We start from the raw sequence: 12,116 nt of genomic DNA on the forward strand, positions 1-12,116 counted from the left end.
CTTTGTGTATGTGTGTACATGAAATCATTTCTGAAATTAACACAGTTTCACCTATGATGCATTATATTATTTTCCATTATACTCTGTCTCATGGGGAGATACGACCTACTAAACTAATTTAAGTGTCCATAAGACTATTGTTACCACATGGTATAGTGTATCACAGTGAAATTATATTTAGGAATATAAATTTAGTCTGACATCATCATGACAAATAAATTGGGAGGGAAATTGAAAGCTGAACAGTTTGGATGGTCCTTGTAGTAATCTAGATAAGATTTTATGAAACTTTGAAACAGGGTGGTGGTAGTGGTAAGGAAAACAAAGGACTAATGATCAAGGATATACTGAGAAAAGAATCTGCAGCAATTCATAAGTTAAAAGGAGATAAAGCAAAAGAAAGAAATAAAAGAACTCCTAAGTTGAAACTTAAGAGTGGTCATATTGACCTGTGATCTCTATGACAGGAAAAGTTGGTCAGGAATGGGAAAGAGTAAGATAAATTTCATTTATTGTCTAAACTAGGACACTTTAAGAATGAAAGTACACACTATTAATAGCTATACCAGTTCAAATTGGGACAATCCTGGGCTCACTTGGATATGTCACAATGCTGTGTTGAGTTTCAGTTGACCAAGAATTCAGATAGGTGCTTTGTACAGAAGTAGAGATTGGGTGAAAAATTGCAATATTGAGGCCCTAAATTTCTCAGAGGAGATAATATTAGAAGAGAAAAAGAACAGCAAATTAAAGGTTGAGTCTGTTTGCAAAGTTCAAAAGTAGCTGAAGATGTCTTATTTCCTCTTCTCTAAGAATATGATTTTCATGCTAACTTCATCCTTTTTGCCCTGTTTTAAAGGAAATGGATAAAAATAAATTTTTATTGGGGATTTATTAACTATTCTCAAAGGTGGGTGGCTCTTAGTTCTTAGGAAGTTAAGGATTACCCTCTTCTGAGACTCTTATGAAAGCTCTGCTACTACTCACAAAATCCTATATATACACATGTAAAATTTTGGATGCAATAAGGTTAGCCTATGGACCTCAACTTAAGAACACCCAATTACTCTTAAGAATATTTGTCCCCCCCACCCCAGTTTATTATTATGAACGTTTTCAAATATAAAAAATTGATGGAGTAGCAATAAACTCACAGCTAGAGTCAACATTTATTAATATTTTGCTTTTCTGTCTGTACATACCTATATACTGTGTATTTATATTTTTTAAATTTCTGTTTTACAGAGAAGCACTCTTCCCCACTCCCCACTTTCCTTGTAATCATTAATCTGCTTTCTCTCTCCGTGATTTTGTTGTTTATAGTTATCTCTTACAAGTAAAATCATACAATTTTTGTTCTGTATCTTGCTTGTTTCACTGGGCAAATTTTCAAGGTTCTTCCCTGTTGTATCATGTCTTATATAACTACGTTTTCTTATGGTTGAATAACATTCCATTGTGTGTATGTGCCACGTTTTGTTTATCCATTCCTTTGTTAACAGGTATTTGGGTTTTTCCCCCAGCTTTTGCCTATTATATATAATGCTGCTATATAAATATTGGTACAGATATCCGTTGGCAGCCCTGTTTTCATATTCTCTGAATTACATACCTAGAAGTGAGATTGCTGAATCAAATGGTAGTTCTATATTTAACTTTTTGAAGAAAACCATAACACTTTCCACAATGGCTGCACCATTTTACATTCCCACCAGCAAGGTATTTGAGTTCCAATTTCTCAGCATACTCTCCTGTGTATTGTATTTAGCATAATATATTTTATTTATTTTGCTATACCACTTAGAAACACGTAGCATACATTGTGACACTTTGCTTCTTAATAATTCAGCTTGTTTCTCCCAAGACTCTGTTCATTCTCCTACACAATTCTGATTCCATTTTTTATACTTAAGGATTTACATTAAAAAAATACTTCTGAAGAAACATAGCTGGAAGTCTCAGTGTCAAGGAAATATCTGAATATAAGCCTTATCAAGAGTTTACATCACATAATTGTAGAAACATTTTATTCTTGCTAGCTCAATAGCCTGGTCTTTCTTTGATAGTAACCACAGTTGGGAAGAAGGAATATTGAAATGTAGATGAAAAATGATCTGCAAGTTTGGGGAAAACTTTTAGCAGTTTTATGGCATCCTGAGGAACTAAGAATTTTAATATAGTAATTTTTATCAGAATATCATTCTAAAATAAATTTAGTATACCTGTCAGTACAGAGTAGATTATGCTGTGGTGACAAAACTAAATCCTAGTAACTTTCAAATTTATTTCTCTTACATACTACATGTTCATGACAGATTGATAGGGAAGGCTCTGCTAATCATTGTTAAGGATGCAGTCTTATTAGAGCACTCAGATCTTAAACATTGTCAGTCACTGTACCAGAAGGGAAAAGTAACCTTTGGCAGCAGTTAAATACTTGGCCAGGAAGTTACACATCATCCTCACCCATAACTTATTGGCTTCCAACTTTGTGGGGCCAGAAAATGCTATCCTATCCTATGCTTGAAGACAGAGAGCTAAAGATATTTGGCAAATAGTACTTTACTACTGTACTATTTAATTTTTTATTTTCCTTCACTTTTCCAGAGATCAGTTTTTTTATTGATTTATATTAATCACCTAAAGGAGAAGTTTTAAATATACCTCCATAGGGTTTAACATAGACTAAATTATCAAGGAGTTTATAACAGATTAAAAATATTTGTGTAACGTTATTTTAAAAACCTACAACACTGATGTGTTTTTTTTTTTCTCCTAGGGGTCAGCGGATCCTTTAAACAGTGCTTTCCATTTGACCTACAACATGGTTTTGAACTTGCTACGTGTAGAAGAAATTAATCCTGAGTACATGTTGGAAAAATCCTTCTACCAGTTTCAGCATTATAGAGCAATTCCAGGAGTAGTAGAGAGTAAGTAAAAAGTCATTATAGCAAAACATAGTTTAGCTAGGGGACTAAGCGGCAAAAAAGACCACCTTATTGGCTGGTTTGGCCTTTTTTTTCCTAGTCAGCCAAAATCTTGGTCCTTACTTAACGTGTTAAGAGCTATAGTTTTGTCAGTGAAACTGACTAGAACGTTTCAAAGTGATGTAAGAAAACCCTGACAGGACACATTTCTAAAGTTGATTCAAATTTAGTATAATTTATGGTTATAGATCTATCACATGTTACTTATGTTCCTGAATAATTAAATATAATAAAAACCTTGGTAATAAAAGTTGACCTATAGGAAACTTGTGTATTAGTCTTGCCCTTTCACCATATTTTCATTATGAAAGAGCATTATAGCATAAGCTTCTGAATGATTAATGAATCATAATACTTAAGTTTGGATATAAGTTCAAGTTTTCTAGTTTCTAATATTTAGATAATGCTTTTAGTCCAGTAAAATTGTGACAGATCCTTATCTTAGAAAATATTGTGGCTATCATTGTATAGACCTGAATAAAAGCTACAATAAAGGTAAAGATTTAAATACTGGTTTGGATAAATTTTACTATAAAAACAATGCTTAGTTATTGTAAAAAAAGAATAGATAAGCAGCAAAAGACAAAGAAAAAAGTTAAAATCATTTGTTATCTTAAACAGAAACAGTGTTAACACTTAGTGGCTCTTTATTTTTTTGCACAATTACTGTAATAGTTATGATTGTACTTAAAATTGGTATCATTTGGTAAAGATTTGCCCTATTCCTTGCTTTCTTTACATTCATTAGCTCATTGATTCTGACTTTTTAATGTTTAAAGTATCCTTGGAAAGTATGATTTTTAAGGACTGAATAACATTTGCATTTTATAAATGTATCATAATTTATTTTATAATAAAGGCAAATTTGAGATACCTTTGTCTCACCTTAATAGTTGATAGGACTTTTCACTTGTTTTATATAGCCAAAATTAAGTGAAATTTAATAATGTGACTTAAAGAGATGACAAAGAGTTAGAAGATCCAAGTGAATTAAGTTCTCTTTTTTTAACACTTACTTGGATGATAGCTCATCGCTTTTTCTTCTTCTTCCTTATTACCTCAGGTCTTAAATTTGATAAGCTTCTTCATTACAAACCATAGAACTAGAAGGGGCTTTGATAATTATAGCTGTAACTTTATAGATTAAAAAAATAAGGTTATACATTTAATTGATGGTAGAATTGAGATTAGAATCTTGGACTTTTGCTCCTGCACAGTGCTGCATTTTATTATAGCGTGGGTCTTTCCTTTTTAACAAGACCACCAGAATAGATGTAAAAATCTAGATGTCAAAAGTTCTCTAACTGAGAAAAACGAGGTTAACAAAGGCATAAAATAGGAAAAAACAAAAAAAAACTTAATCTGGCTAGTTTTAATACTTGTCTTTATTTAAATTTTCACAAGTAGAGTTGAGTTTTTGAAATACACCTTTTAAAATTAATAGCAGACTATAATTTCAAGCCACACTACATTTTATTATTTTCTTCTAAAAATATTGAGTGCCATTTATGCTTGGTGATATGTGATGGCCTTAGCAAAAAGATAGGGAAGTGTGGTCCTAGTTTCCAAGAACCTTATTTTAAAGTAGCTACACATCTGCCCTCTATATAATAGAATAAAAAACAAGACTAATACAATTTAGGTTCAGTTTAACATGGTGTCATGGTCAGGTTCATGTGTCGACTTGGCCAAGTGGTGGTTGGGCAAGTGCTGGCTTGTCTGTTGCAATGAGGAGATTTCACAGAATTGAATCATGATCTTGTCAGCTGCATCCACAGCTGATTCCATTTGTAATCAGCCAAAGGGGCGTGTCTTCTGCAATGAGTGATGCGTAATATAATCACTGAGAGCCTTATAATGAGGATTCAGAAGAAACATGTTCTTCTGTCTCGGCTGGTGAGCCTCTCCTGTGGAGTTCGTCCAGACCCTCCATCGGAACCGTTGGCTTCACAGCCTACTCTGCAGATTTTGGACTCTGCGTTCCTGCGGTCACATGAGACACTTATAAATTTTATATTTGTGAGTGTTCCCTGTTGATTCTGTTTCTCTAGAGAACCCTAACTAATACACATGGGGTTTGAATTGAGATACTAAAATCAGGCTGAGACCAAGGAAGGAGTTTCATTCATTTTTCCTTCTTTCAACAGAAATTTCAGATACTGTTTCAGATACTTCTTAAAGAAGTATAAGGTTACAAGCCAGAGGTGCATATTGGTGCACCTACCTTTTCATTTCTTCTGTTTAAAAATAATGTATTCTAACAACCTGTAAATTACTTTTTGAACTTCACGTTCTATTATTATTCTGTAATTCCATGGAAAATAATCCCAGATAGAGTAGAGGATAGAGGATAGAAACCCCCCCACATATTTTCCCATTTATTTGAAATTCCTTTAATGGCTTTACCTGAACTCAGGGTGCTCACTTAACTTTTGACAGTATAGTGGGTAACATCTCATTAATTTCCATTTTTGCTTTCTAATTTGTTATATGTATACCTTGTTACTTTTGAAAACATAAACGAAAGCCTTTTTTTGTTTTCATATTGAGAAAAGTTTAAATAGAAATTGAGTTTCTTTAAATTGGTGCTAAAACAGACTGCGCCTAAACTTACTAACTTTTTAGGTATGGAGTCTTAGCTGTAGAATAGATGCAACTTCTTAAAGTGTTTTTCAAACTGTTGATTATTTCGTTAAGTGGTCTGGGCATGAAAATGACTTGGCATGGGAAATGGGAGAATCAGTAGGAAGCAACATCCAAGCAGATTTCATTATATTCCCAACTCCTGTGGGTGCGTAGCTATACCATTGATTTCTGCACACAGAGTGTTATTTTGGTGGGGCGGCAGGATTATCATTTCATAGGCAGCCCACTGGAAAAATGGCAAATGACTTAAATAGATATTTCTCTTAAAAATATATACAAAAATGGCCAGTAGGAACATGAAAAGATGCTCAACACAATTAGTCTGTGGCAAATCAAAACCACAGTGAGATTACCCATTAGGACGGCTATAATAAAAAAAGTCAGATAGTGTTGAAGACGGTGTGGAGAAATTGGTACCATCTTACATTGCCGTTGGGAATATAAAATGGTTATTTGCTGTGGAGGACATTTGGTAGTTTCCCAATAAATTAAACATGGAATTACCATGTGAACCAGCAATTCTGCTCCTAGATATATATATATATATATATATATATATATATATATATATCCAGAAGAAGTGAAAACAGATAACAAAAACTTACACATCATCGTTTATGTTCATAATAGCCACAGATGGAGATAGCCCAAGTGTATATCAACTAATGGATGGATAAACAAGTTGTGATATATCCATACAGTGAAATATTATTCATCCATAAAAAGAGATGAAGTACTGATACATGCAAACAAAATGTGAATAAATCTTGAAAACTTTGTTAAGTCAAAGAAGCCAGTCACAAAAGACCACGTTTATATGAAATATCTAGAATAGGGAAATCCAAAGAGACAAAAAGCTGATAAGTTACTGTTCACTGATTCCTCCAAACTTTGATTCCTGTTACTTTTGCAGTAGCATTATCGTTCCATTGTCAATTTTCCTTCTCATGTAACTTCTTATTGACTCTAATCTATATAGATAATCTGTTACAGTTTTTTAGTTTGTTTTTCTGATATTTGTTTACTGCCATATGTGTGCTATTATGGATAACAGTCTCTGTTTTTAATCAGTGGAATACAATTCCTACAAACACAGTTCATTTGAAAATAACCAGAAAGGATGCCATATGCTTAGGGCATGCAAAAGAATAGAAGTTAAAGGAAACAATTTGAGAAAGCATTGAGAATGGTAATAAAAATAATACAATTGTAATATCCTTACTGAGTGCTTTTTATGTGCCATACTGTTACTAGGTACTTCTCATATCCTTTGTCAATTAATCCCTAGCTATAGTCTTGTAAAATAAGAGTGCTGTTGTTGTATTCATATTGTAGAAAAAGAAACTAAAGAACATAGTGGTAAATAGAGGAGTTTGACATATATCAATGGAATAGAATGAGAATCCAGAAACAGGCCTGTGTGTCTGTGGTCACTTGGTTTTTGACAGTGGTGCCAAGGCCACTCAATAAAGAAAAAATAATCTCTTCAGCAAATGTTGCTAAGCTGGACAACCAAATGCAAAAGAATGGAGCTGAATCCTTACCTTACACCATATACAAAAATTAACTCAAAATGGATTAAAGACCTAAATGTAAGAACTAAAACCATAAAGCTCTTAGAAGAAACCATAGGGGTAAATCTTTATGACCTTGAATTTGGCATTGGTTTCTTAGATAATACACCAAAAAATATGAGTAAGAACGTAAAAAATAAATGAGACTTCATCAAAATTTAAAATTTTGTGCGTCAAAGAACAATACCATCAAAAATATAGAGAGATTACCTATAGAATGGAAGAAAATATTTATGAATTATATATATGGTTAGGGTCTAATATCTAGAATATAGAGAGATCTCTTACAAATCTCAGCAGCAGAGAAAGTTATCTGTAATAACACCCATTATGGCAGTACACAGATTATCAGAAAAAGAATCAGTTAAAAGCTATTAAAGTCTATAAAAAGCAGATTAGTGATGCCAAGGACTGGGGTGGGGGGTGGGGTGGGAGGAAGAAGTGGGAAGTTATTGCTTAATGGGTGTGAGTTTCTTTTGGAGATGATAAAAATATTCTGGAATTAAATAGTGGTGATGGTTGCACAGCACTGTAAGTGAACTAAATGTCACTAGTGGTAAATTTTATGTTAACATGCATTTTAACAGTGGAGGGAGGGCGTAATAGAGTGAGTTAGGAAAAGAAGTCAGCACTGGAAGCAGTGGATTTGAGCAGTATACAACTTCGTAGGTACTCAGATTAACTAAGAGGACAGTTGCTGAAGGAGACTTGTGTGTTGACCATTGACTGAATAAAGAGGCAAGCATGGTTAAAATACCTGCCTCCAGTTTTAGAGACCTCGTGCCAGATGTTGTTGGAAGCCTGATGCGATTAGAAAGTGGATTCTATGATGAGAGTTAAACCAAAATATTACTTAGAAGGTCTAAAATAATATTGTCTAATAGAACTTCCTGTGATGATGGGAATAAATTCTTATGACTGTGCTATCCAATGCAGTTGCCATTTACCATTGTCAAACTTTTCTGTTTATTAGTGGCTGATAGGATTGCAAATATGGCTATATGCAATTGAGGAACTAAGTTTTTTATTACATTTCATTTTAATTAAAATAGCTATTTCTCTCAAGGATATTTTCCTCAAAACTTCTAATATAATCTATGCAAATTGACTTTGTTCCCTACAATTGTAAGAAAAAAATAGATATATTTTGGGTATAATTTATGGAAGGTAAATAATTGGGGGATTTTACATGTGTTTCTTTTACAGAGGTAAAGAATTCAGAAGAACAGTATAATAAAATAGTAATTCCCAATGAAGAAAGTGTAGTCATCTATTATAAAATTAGACAACAGCTTGCCAAACTGGGTAAAGAGATTGAAGAATACATTCACAAACCAAAATACTGCTTACCATTTCTGCAACCTGGTCGTTTGGTAAAGGTATGCTATTATTTCTTCATACAATGTTTTGATATTTTGATATTTTTAAATATATTTTAAATATTCTATTTTTATTTTGGTGAAAAATTTTTCTTTCTGTTACAACATGCTAATTATATTTCTTTACATTTTTCAGATGGCGTTGATTAAGGGACTTATGTGAATGTCTTTTAATCATTGCTAGTTCTTATTCTTAGGGGTTTAAATTGAAGTAGACCATTTAGAAATTTGTATGTGAAATAGTTCTAGTTGTGGAATGTTTGAAATGACAGACTTTTAAATTCTGAATGAATTCAGTTGATATGAAGCACTTCAAGTATTCTCAGAACCATGAAAACTATACCATATTGTTTTTAGTTATTTGCTAATTGCGAGATTCCATTTCTTGCTGTTCTAGAGACATGTGAAATTTGACATTGGTTTTTTTCTGTAAGGTTAATATCTTGTTCTTTAAATTTACCAGTTATCTTTAAAAAATATTTTAATAGGAACTAAAATTCAAGAAGTTTTCTTAGCCTGTAATGGAAGCATTGAAGGCTAAAATAGCCTATGTGATATAAACATTCTTGTTAACTTGCTTTGCTTTCTTTTCAGGTCAAGAATGAAGGAGATGACTTTGGCTGGGGAGTAGTGGTAAATTTCTCAAAAAAGTCAAATGTTAAGGTAAACTGTTATCCTTAAAATAGAATTATATATGCATTTTTAGTAAAGTAATTTTTCTGAATTATAAAATTGGGCCAGGTAAATATACTTTTATTTTAAGAGAAGTTGTACAAAATTCTACCATAGGGATTACATTTTTTTCATAACCCTAAATTTATTCCTTAAAGTAGTGTGATTATTTTCCCAACAAAACAAACGTAATTCGGGGAAATTTTCATTTCTTTTCTGAATTCATTAGTCCATTTCTATAATTTTAAAATTAAATATTAGGAAAAAAAATCACTTTTGCCACTGAAAACCAGACTTACTAAAGCACCCTGTTTTTACAAAACTCCAAGGTACTGATAGAACTACAGATTGCTTTCACTATGGATTTTACCTTTTTATTTGTCTCTCTTTCTTAAGAGACTTATATTGAAATATAATCCACGTGCCATACAGTTTACCCATTTAAAATATACAACTCAGTGTTTTTATTATATTCACAGGGATGTACGGCCATCACCACAGTCAATTTTAGAGCATTTTCATCACCTTTGTAAAGCAGCCCCGTACTGTTTAGCTATTACTTAGTCTTTAGCTGTTACCCACCTTTTTTCCCATCTCCCACTCCCATACCCCAGTCTGAAGCAGCCAGTAACTACTTTGTTTCTATGGGTTTGCCTATTTTAGACAGTTCATGTAAATTAAATCATAAGATATATGGTCATTTGTAACTTGTTTCTTTCACTTAACGTAATATTTCAGGTTTATTCATGTTGGAGCATGTGTCAAATATCATTCCTTTTTATGTGTCAATACATCATTCCTTTTTATGCAAATAATATTCTATTTGTATGGATATTTGCATTTTGTTTATCAGTTGATGAACAGTGGCGTTGTTTCTACTTTGACCCATTTTGAATACAGCTGCTATAAACATTCGTATAAAAGTTTTTGTGTGGATGTAGGTTTTCATTTCTTGTAGGTATATACCTATGGGTGGAATTGCTGAGTCCTGTAATACCTTTGAGGAATTGCAAAATTCTCCCAAAGTGGCTGCCCCATTTTACATTCTCGCCAGGAGTGTGAGGGTTCTAATTTTTCCATATCCTTGCTTAAGACTTACTATGTTCTGTTTTTTTAATAATGGTTATGCTAGTGGATATTAAGAGATATCTCTTTGTGTGTGGTTTTTTTGTTTTGTTTTTTTTTAATTAGGAAAGATGTGGGTTTACAAAACAATCATGCATAAAATACAGAATTCCCATATACCACCCTACCACAAACACTTGTATTAGTGTGGAAAATTTGTTACCATTGATAACTTTTTTTGTAATTCTATTATTTTTTTAATAGTATTACATTTGTTATAAATGATGAAAAATTATTTAAGTAGTACAATAACTACTGTCCATAATTTCTATAGGGGTATTTTTTCCCCATATTCCCAACCTATTATTTTTTTTCCACGTATGTATTTTATTACTCATCTACCCATACACTGGGTAAAGGGAGTGTCAGTCACACGATTTTACAATTACATGGTCACGTGAAAAAAGCTGTATAATTAGATAGTCATTATCAAAGGTCATGGATACTGGATTACAGTAGGACAATTTCATATATTTCCTTCTGGCTATTCTAATCTAATATACTGTAAACTAAAAATATCTCTGTAATGAGTCAGCAGTCATAATCATTTGCTAAATCCTAACTTCTGAGTTATATATCCTCCCTTTCATTTGATTATTCTCTCAGTCAGGGATATCTGGGCAGTGACCATTTTAGCTTCTTTGTGCTTTAAACAGTGTTGACTTGATCGGTTGGAGGAATAAAACTGGTTGATGTTCTTAGAGAGACTGTTACCTCAGGGTTTCAGGACTTATCTGGCATAGGAACAGTCTGGAAGCCTTAAGTTTCTGAAAAAAATAAACTTACCAAGTAAAATATTTATAGACTCTTAGATAATGCCCAGGGTATTCTTTAGGGCTTACAGGAATATTGTTGGCTGGGGATTGGCATACTATGGAAATTTGCAATATCTGGCTGAAGCTTGCATAAGAGCAACCCCAGAATAACCTCTTCACTGTATTTGAAATCTCTTAGCCACTGAACTTTTATTTTGTTTCATTTTTTCCTCCACTTTTGGCTGAGAAGGCTTTCTCAATTTCCACCATTCCAGGCCTGAACATCCCTGGGAGTCATGTCCCATGTAGTGATGGAAGGCAATGAATTTACCTGCAGTATGGACTTAAAGAGGCAACATCTGAGCAACAAAAGAGTTTCTCTGGGGGTAATTCTTAGGCATAATTATTGGAAGGCTTAGCTTCACCATTGGAGAAATAGGTTTCATACGGGCAAACCTCAAGATCAAGGGATTGGCTTATTAAATTGGGAGTCCCTAGTGTTTAAGAGAATATCAGGAATTCCCCTGTTGGGGAAGTTAATAGTTCCACATTTTTTTCTCCAGTCCCTCAAGGGCACCTTGCAAATACTTTTTATTTTCTGCCAAAAATACTCAGGATTGTATTAGGGTATTACTTTAACCTGTACAGAATAATAAGATCTCATTCCCTTTTCTAGGTTCCATGTAATTAGGTTGTTTTAAATACATTGTCAGGTTAAATTAGTGTGCAATAGGAAATTTAAAATTTGAACAAAATAAACATCTTTCTTTGGTTTCACACGTAAGTTGGAGTTTTAAAGCAGTCAATGTGATCCTTTATCCTATATTCTGATTTACCTTAATCCTAATCAGATCCCCTTCATTCATATCTCTAATTGAAATTGGATCTCTTTTTCAGCTTCTTTCACAGTAGCTTTATGGAGTAATGCTGACTTTCAGAGCTGTAGAATGCTAATTCTGAGTAGCAGGAATCACACAG

The 12,116-nt window shown here is 33.0% G+C and overlaps 1 protein-coding gene across 2 annotated transcripts in view; it reads left to right on the forward strand.

Annotated features, from left to right (window-relative positions):
* The window catches only part of MTREX (Mtr4 exosome RNA helicase), a 164,428-nt gene that overhangs the window by 89,712 nt on the left and 62,600 nt on the right, over positions 1-12,116 (forward strand). For both annotated transcript variants that reach the window (XM_077117151.1, XM_077117152.1), the window contains 3 exons: positions 2,780-2,930; positions 8,414-8,586; positions 9,181-9,249. In XM_077117151.1, the coding sequence (XP_076973266.1) occupies positions 2,780-2,930; positions 8,414-8,586; positions 9,181-9,249 (393 nt within the window). The remainder of the gene's footprint in view (positions 1-2,779; positions 2,931-8,413; positions 8,587-9,180; positions 9,250-12,116) is intronic.

This window comes from Tamandua tetradactyla, chromosome 9, assembly GCF_023851605.1.
Source record: "Tamandua tetradactyla isolate mTamTet1 chromosome 9, mTamTet1.pri, whole genome shotgun sequence".
Classification (NCBI taxonomy): domain Eukaryota; kingdom Metazoa; phylum Chordata; class Mammalia; order Pilosa; family Myrmecophagidae; genus Tamandua; species Tamandua tetradactyla.